The sequence below is a fragment of the chloroplast genome of Cucumis melo (assembly GCF_025177605.1).
Source record: "Cucumis melo subsp. melo chloroplast, complete genome".
In the NCBI taxonomy this organism is placed as follows: Eukaryota; Viridiplantae; Streptophyta; class Magnoliopsida; order Cucurbitales; family Cucurbitaceae; genus Cucumis; species Cucumis melo.
Window position 1 is genome coordinate 15,001 of NC_015983.1, and position 7,500 is coordinate 22,500.

Here is a 7,500-nt window from a genome sequence, read left to right on the forward strand (position 1 = left end):
CATGTGTTTCTTCCCTAACGTAAACCAATTATTCATATCTTGGATTCCATCGAATTTGAGAATCATTCTTCGAAATATCCACAAGGGTTGTCTTATAGCAATTCGATTCAATACATCTAGTTGACTCCACTCTCCTCTACTCTACCCTACCCAATCCTTTTTTCTCGTTTTTTGGAAACCCTTTCTTTTTAGAATTATCCCACATGGAGACAATCAATCTAAATGAACGAATTCATTAGTCCGAATCCTTGCATAGAAATATCAATATTTTATTAATCTAAGTTCATGTAATTTTTTTTTGTTCAATCGTTGAGAGGAAAAAGATCTTTTAGATCTCTTTCCTTTTTTTTTAATTCCCGAATATCGTAATCTTTCTAGTCTTACTCCCTAGATAGTATATACCTTCCTTATTTTTTGATTATTTGTATATTTATGTTCCCTAAGTAGATTATCTTGAGCCATGTATACATTGCCTTGGTCTAAGCTAAAAAAAAGAGTATTTAGAAAACTAATCAATGATGACCCTCCATGGATTCGCCTATATAAGCTGCAGCTAAAGTTGCAAAAATAAGAGCTTGAATACCACTTGTAAATAATCCAAGGAACATAACAGGTATAGGAACTACTAAAGGTACTAAAGAAACAAGAACAACAACTACTAATTCATCAGCTAATATATTTCCGAAAAGTCGAAAACTAAGTGATAAGGGTTTTGTGAAATCTTCTAAGATGTTAATGGGTAAAAGGATTGGAGTTGGTTGAATGTATTTACCGAAATAACTTAATCCTTTTTTGCTAAGACCCGCATAAAAATATGCTACTGATGTGAGTAAAGCTAAAGCAACAGTAGTATTTATATCATTTGTGGGTGCGGCTAACTCTCCGTGAGGTAACTGTATGATTTTCCAAGGTAAAAGAGCTCCTGACCAATTCGAAACAAAAATAAATAGAAACATAGTTCCAATAAAGGGAACCCATGGACCATATTCTTCGCCAATCTGAGTTTTGCTCACGTCTCGAATGAATTCAAGGACATATTCGAAGAAATTCTGACCGTCAGTAGGAATGGTTTGTGGATTACGAACAGCTATAATGGCTGAACCTAATAAGATAGCAATTACAACCCAAGAAGTAATAAGTACTTGGGCATGGACTTGGAAACCTCCTATTTGCCAATACAAGTGTTGGCCGACTTCCACACCAGATATATCGTATAACCCTTTTTGTGTGTTGATAGAACATAATAGAATATTCATATTGCCCTCTGAAAGAAATAGAACTTTAAAACAAATTATTTTGATTCGACTGTCTTTTTTTTTTACTTGCCTTGAGTTGTCTATTTTTGATACCAATTTATTACATTACAATATCCCTAGTTTTTTTTATCTCTTTTGTGCGATTCGGGAATAGTAACCAATTCCCGAAATCTATGGAGTTCCCCCCAAAATTGATTTATCTTATTATTAATCAAGAATTTCGTATAGAGCTAGAACGACCCTCCGAAATTGCAAATACTAATTTGTTAAGAATTAATCGGATTGAAGCTATAGCATCATCATTCGCTGGAATCGCAATATCTGCGAGATCGGGGTCACAATTTGTATCAATTAAACAAATAGTTGGAATTCCCAACGTGATACATTCTTGAAGAGCCCGATATTCTTCTTGTTGATCAACGATTATTACAACATCGGGTAACCCCGTCATATATTTAATCCCGCCCAGATATGTTTGCAAGTGAGATAATTGTCTCTTCAACATAGCGGCATCCCTTTTCGGAAGACGGTTGAGTCCCCCCGTCTTTTGTTCCGTTCTCAAGTCCCTGAACTTATGAAGTCTCGTTTCTGTAGTAGACCAATTTGTTAACATCCCCCCGAGCCATTTTTTATTAACATAATGACACCGAGTCCTTGTTGCAGCCCGGGCTACTGAATCCGCTGCTTTATTTTTGGTACCAACAATTAAGAATTGTTTGCCCCTAGTTGCTGCATCAAAAACTAAATCACAAGCTTCTGATAAAAAACGAGCAGTTTGAGTAAGATTTATAATATGAATACCTTTACGTTTTGCAGAGATATAAGGTGCCATTCTAGGATTCCATTTCCTAGTACCATGACCAAAATGAACTCCTGCCTCCATCATCTCTCCCAAATGGATGTTCCAATATCTTCTTGTCATTTCTCCCCCCACTTCCTCGCTTTTTTTTCTTAAAAAAAGAGACGAGCTGAAATAGAAATAAATAATTGTTCCCATGGAACCTTATCCTCTACCTCGACCGGGGATTGACTGTTGATACACAATCCAAGCCATTAATTTTTTTCTATTCGTTATTATCTTATTACCAAATTAACGCGGCTAGTTAACAGGATGACTCCACTTTTATGAATCATTAAATCCTAGAAATGCTTGTTCTGATGTATCATGTAAATTCGTTGAAATGAAAAAATCAAATAATTCTTTGTGGTGGAACAAAATATCTCTCATTTCCCCCTCGAAAATTTTTTTTGGGGGGGGTTCTAAAGGAATATTGTTATGTTGCCTCGAACGGTGCGCTAATTCTCTGAATCCGGTACCAACTGGTATCATTCCTCCTAGAACAACGTTCTCTTTCAAACCTCTCAACCAATCGATACGACCTCGGAGGGCGGCTTTTGCTAAAACTCGAGCAGTTTCTTGAAAACTTGCTTCCGATATGAAACTTTGAGTATTTAGAGATGCTTTCGTTATTCCCAATAATACGGCTCGGTAACAGATCGCTTCTTCCAAAGCACGCCCTGTTCGTTCCGCTCGTAACAACCCAATGAGTTCTCCAGGTGAAAAAACATTAGACATTCCATCTTCTGAAACCAAGACTTTTGATGTTATTTGACGTACAATAATTTCGATATGTCTATTATGGATCTCCACCCCCTGGGATCGATAAACCTTTTGGATCTTATTAACCAAAGAGATACGACTTTGCACTATCGTTAGTTCAGAACCAATCAAAAATCCCCAAGGAATTCCAAGAATTCTTGTTATACGCTCGTTCCAACCCTCAATTCTCTTTTCTAGGCTCATCGATATTGAATCAATCGAACGCACTTCTAATACTTGTTCGACTTTTGGAAGACCCTGCGTTATATCACCAGATCGTGATTTTTCATATATAAATGTAACTAAAGTATCTCCTTCGTAAAGCATTTCGCCATAATGGCGATGAACAGTTGCTCCTGAAGTGGCCAAATAAGGCTTAGCTGATCTTATTACTACAGAATCAACTTCAACAATTATAATTTGACCCGATTTTAGGTGTGGTCTATTTTTGGCTATACATACATTTTCAAAAAAAAAATGTCCAAGACTAATTCTTGTTCTTGTAGGTGTTTCTTCACAATAATTATTGTGATAATTATGATGCAGAAAATGCCAATTCAAATTAAATGTATTGAAAACGATGTTACTGCATGGATCGGAATTGAAAATCCCCCCGTTTTCATCCATTAAATAATATTTAAGTACTTGAAAAGTCTGTTTTAAATTGTCAAGTTGCAAATATTTAGTTAGGGAGATCGGATTATGAGTTATTAAGTCATAAAATGAATAAAAATTCACAATTTGAGGGGCCGCCCCTAAAGGTCCTAACGAATTCCTAATTGAAATTAGAGGATCCTTTTTACTTGATTCTTTTATGACATTATAATCTTTTACATCGTTGAATAGATCCATTTGCAAACAATTCGATGCTGACAAAATTATCAAAGATTGGCGTTCCTTATTTCTATTGAACAACGTACGAATAGTTCCTTGATTTTGACTCGGAGATTGTGGAACCCTTGTCTTGGAATAAATAGAAAAAAATGGATTGATATTCGTGCGATCTGACTCATTATTAAAGATCAATCCTGAACCTGACGGATCTTTCCTTTTTCTCATATACGCAGTATCGGATTTCCCTAAGTCTATTCGTAGGAAATTTCGAACCAGACCATTTGTACTTACTTCAACAAAGGAAGCGCGCGCGTCTTCGATAGAAGAGCTTTTTTTGTCTCGGTCCCAATTCAACAATAAACAAGTCCGAACTAATTGAATGCTTGTGCCAGAAATTCCCCGAATTGGTTTTCCATTTCCATAAAGTATATAATTGACAACTCTAAGCTCCAGATTATCCCTTTCTTGCAATAGATCCTGTGGGAAAAGTTTTACTAAATTGATACCGTCGGCTAGTTCATATATGATTACAGGTCGAACAAAAACAAAATACTTTTTCTTGGTAGGTGTGATCCACTGGACATAAATCCAATTTTTCGATTTTTTTGATTTCTTAGAATTTTTTTTTACTCTTTCTGGTGGTATCAAGATGCCATTGTGTCGGGATATCTTATCCATCTCTCCAGGAAAATGTATATCTCCAGAAAATATTTTGAGTTCAATCCTTTTTTTTTTTTTCTCCACTCGGACCAATCCACCTACTCGGCTTCTTATACTTAAAGTTAGTCGTGTAGCTACTCCAATGATACTATTGTTCCGTACCATTATGGAAGAAGATTCTGGTAAAATATGCACTTCCTCGGGAATGAAAAAAAATCGATCCACTTTCATTTGCATTTGGTATTTTGGCTTAAAGTCTTTGACTCCTCGATACTCAATCAAATCCTCTTTTTTGAGGATTGAATGCACCCCTATAGTCCCATATTTAGTAATTCCTGAACTATTTCTTCTGTATTGAGGATCATCGAAAAAAGCAAGAATACTATTTCTACGAAAAAGACCATTTATGGGTATTTCAATCGAAATACCGGAAGGGGGTCGTAGTTCTTTTTCTCGTTCTTGAAGTGATTCAAATTGAATGATGAATCCATTTCTTCGCCTCTTTGCCAATAAATCAGAATTACCGTGGAAAATAGCAGGATATGTGAGATTAGATTGACCCGTACATAGGATTGGATTAAGTTCTGAATAATCAGGAATTCCGCTTTCGTTTTTACCAGAGAGATCCGGACCATAAAATTTTTGTCCCACTTTATCATTATTTACTGAAAGGCTAGAAATATATCTTCTTTCGACACAAAGAGAATGAACGTTAATTTGATCTTGATCCTTGTAGAGTGAAAAAGGGACTACACTGCATCCGCACGAACCTCCTGATAATATCCATAAATGACTTGTTTTTGGTAAGAGATGGACATTACTATATGTAAATTCGGGTGCATGGTACACGTCGGTACTCCAATGCATTTCTCCCTCTGAGTCAGAATAAATATGTTTTCGAACTCTCTCTTTTAAATTAAGAGTGTATGTTCCCGCGCGAATCTCAGCAATCACTTGTTCTGATTCTACATATTGATCATTTTGAACTAAAAGTAAACTTTTTGGTGGAATAGTGACGTTATGTATAATATCCTCACTCTCAATAGTTACATACAAGTCTATATAACATAAAAAAGCAGGATGCCCATGGCGTGTACGTGTGGGATGAACCAAATTCTCATTGAATTTGATTTTGCCATTAGAAGAAGCTCGTATATGTTCTGCAGTCCCCCCTGTGAATACTCCGCCGGTATGAAAAGTTCTTAATGTTAGTTGAGTACCCGGTTCTCCAATAGATTGACCCGCAATAATACCTACGGCTTCTCCCAATTCTACCAGGTCCCCGTGAGTAGGACTTCGTCCATAACATAATCGGCAGATCCAAGATGTACTCCTACAAGTAAAGGGAGTCCGAATAGATATTGGTTGGGTTTGAAAGGTTATGAATCGATTAATAAGTCCAATACCAATATCTTGATTTCGAACACCAATGCATCGCGGGCCCATATATATATCGTCCGCTAATACACGACCAATTAATGTTTGGATAAAAATTCTTTCCGGAATCATCCTATTTCCAGGACTCACTAAAATCCCTCGGATGGTTCCACAATCGGTTCTACGTACAACAATGTGTTGAACTACTTCAACAAGTCTACGTGTAAGATATCCAGCATCCGATGTTCGTACAGCAGTATCCACAACTCCTTTCCGCGCTCCGTAGCAAGAAATTATATATTCCGTTAAGGACAGCCCCTCACGTAAATTGCTTTGAATGGGTAAATCAATCATTTGTCCTTGTGGATCTGACATTAATCCTCTCATACCTACTAATTGGTGTACTTGAGATGCATTTCCTCGAGCTCCCGAAAAAGACATTATATGGACTGGATTAAAAGGGTCAGTCATCCTAAAATTAGGATTCATTTCTTGTCGCAAATATTCACTTGTAGCATACCATATCTCAATGGACTGGCGTAATTTTTCTACTGCGTGTACGTTTCCATAATGATGGTGTTTTTCCAAAATCAAACTTTGTTGTTCAGCATCTTGGACTAGCCATCCCTTAGAAGGGATTGTTAAAAGATCATCAATTCCTAATGAAATGGATGTAGCAGTGGCCTGCTGGAACCCCAGAGTCTTTAGTTGATCCAGGATGTGTGATGTATATGCCATTCCGAAGTGATCTATTAATCTGCTAATAAGTCGTTTAATGGCAGTTCCATCTATCACTTTATTGTGAAAGACCAGATCGGCCCGTTCCGCCATAAGTACCTCCATATTACGCTGAGTGGGGTTCGACAATAGGTTTGAGTTAATGATTAGAAAACTTCCTTTTCTCGATCTTGATTCGCGTAGAAATTCAGGACCTATGGTCCTAGTTGAACCGGAGAGAACAAAATTCATACCGGTGTCATATAATTACTTAGCTGAGTGAGATACCAGAGGATTAGGTACCATATGAGCAGGCCCGGCAAAATCCTTGTATAGCCTCTTCGATTTCTCGATAAAGAGAAATATGACCAACAGTGGTTCGAATGTATATACAAAGAATTTCTTTTTTTATACTTTTTACTATTAGATAGTACCCATAAATCTCATGATGGGTACCCAAAGATTCATAGTGAACTTCGATAGGGGCTTCTCTTGAAGCAATAACGCGTTGATCTAGTCGCCATCGGAGCCACAAAGGACTATCTAAATTGATCCTTTTCTGGCGATAAGCTCCAATTGCATCATAGGAATTACAAAAAAAGGGTTCTTTCGTATATTTATAGTTATTATTGTAAATTTTTGCATTTTTATGATTTTTGCGATTAGATGGATTATACCGATTTGCACAAATACCTCGGCGATTCCCGCTCGTTAATACATAGAGTCCAATAAGCATATCTTGAGTTGGTACAGAAATGGGATCCCCAATAGCTGAAGACAGGAGATTCATATGAGAAAACATAAGTAAACGCGCCTCTGCTTGAGCCTCCAAAGATAAAGGTACATGAACAGCCATTTGATCCCCATCAAAGTCTGCATTGAATCCCTTACAAACTAATGGATGTAAACAAATAGCACGTCCTTCCACTAAAATAGGTTGGAAGGCCTGGATGCCTAATCTATGCAGAGTAGGCGCTCTATTTAGCAATACGGGATGCCCCTGCATAACTTCCTGAAGTATTTCCCATACAATGGGTTCTTTTTCCCGAATTTTAC

General features: G+C 37.0%; 4 protein-coding genes across 4 annotated transcripts in view; all 4 read right to left on the reverse strand. All coding sequences in view use genetic code 11, as the record gives it.

The window, feature by feature from the left end:
* Window positions 1-512: 512 nt before the first annotated feature.
* Window positions 513-1,256, reverse strand: atpI (ATP synthase CF0 subunit IV). The gene has a single exon. It carries the CDS (start codon window positions 1,254-1,256, stop codon window positions 513-515), a length of 744 nt encoding a protein of 247 aa, YP_004841771.1.
* Window positions 1,257-1,467: 211 nt separating this feature from the next.
* Window positions 1,468-2,178, reverse strand: rps2 (ribosomal protein S2). Its single transcript has one exon. The coding sequence runs from the start codon at window positions 2,176-2,178 to the stop codon at window positions 1,468-1,470; it is 711 nt and encodes a 236-aa protein (YP_004841772.1).
* A 201-nt stretch (window positions 2,179-2,379) lies between these two features.
* On the reverse strand, window positions 2,380-6,570 carry rpoC2 (RNA polymerase beta'' subunit). Its single transcript has one exon. The coding sequence runs from the start codon at window positions 6,568-6,570 to the stop codon at window positions 2,380-2,382; it is 4,191 nt and encodes a 1,396-aa protein (YP_004841773.1).
* Window positions 6,571-6,739: 169 nt separating this feature from the next.
* rpoC1 (RNA polymerase beta) overlaps window positions 6,740-7,500 on the reverse strand; it is a 2,824-nt gene continuing 2,063 nt past the window's right edge. The window contains exon 2 of the mRNA in view: window positions 6,740-7,500. This exon is cut by the window's right edge and continues 850 nt beyond it. Within this exon, the coding sequence (YP_004841774.1) occupies window positions 6,740-7,500 (761 nt within the window).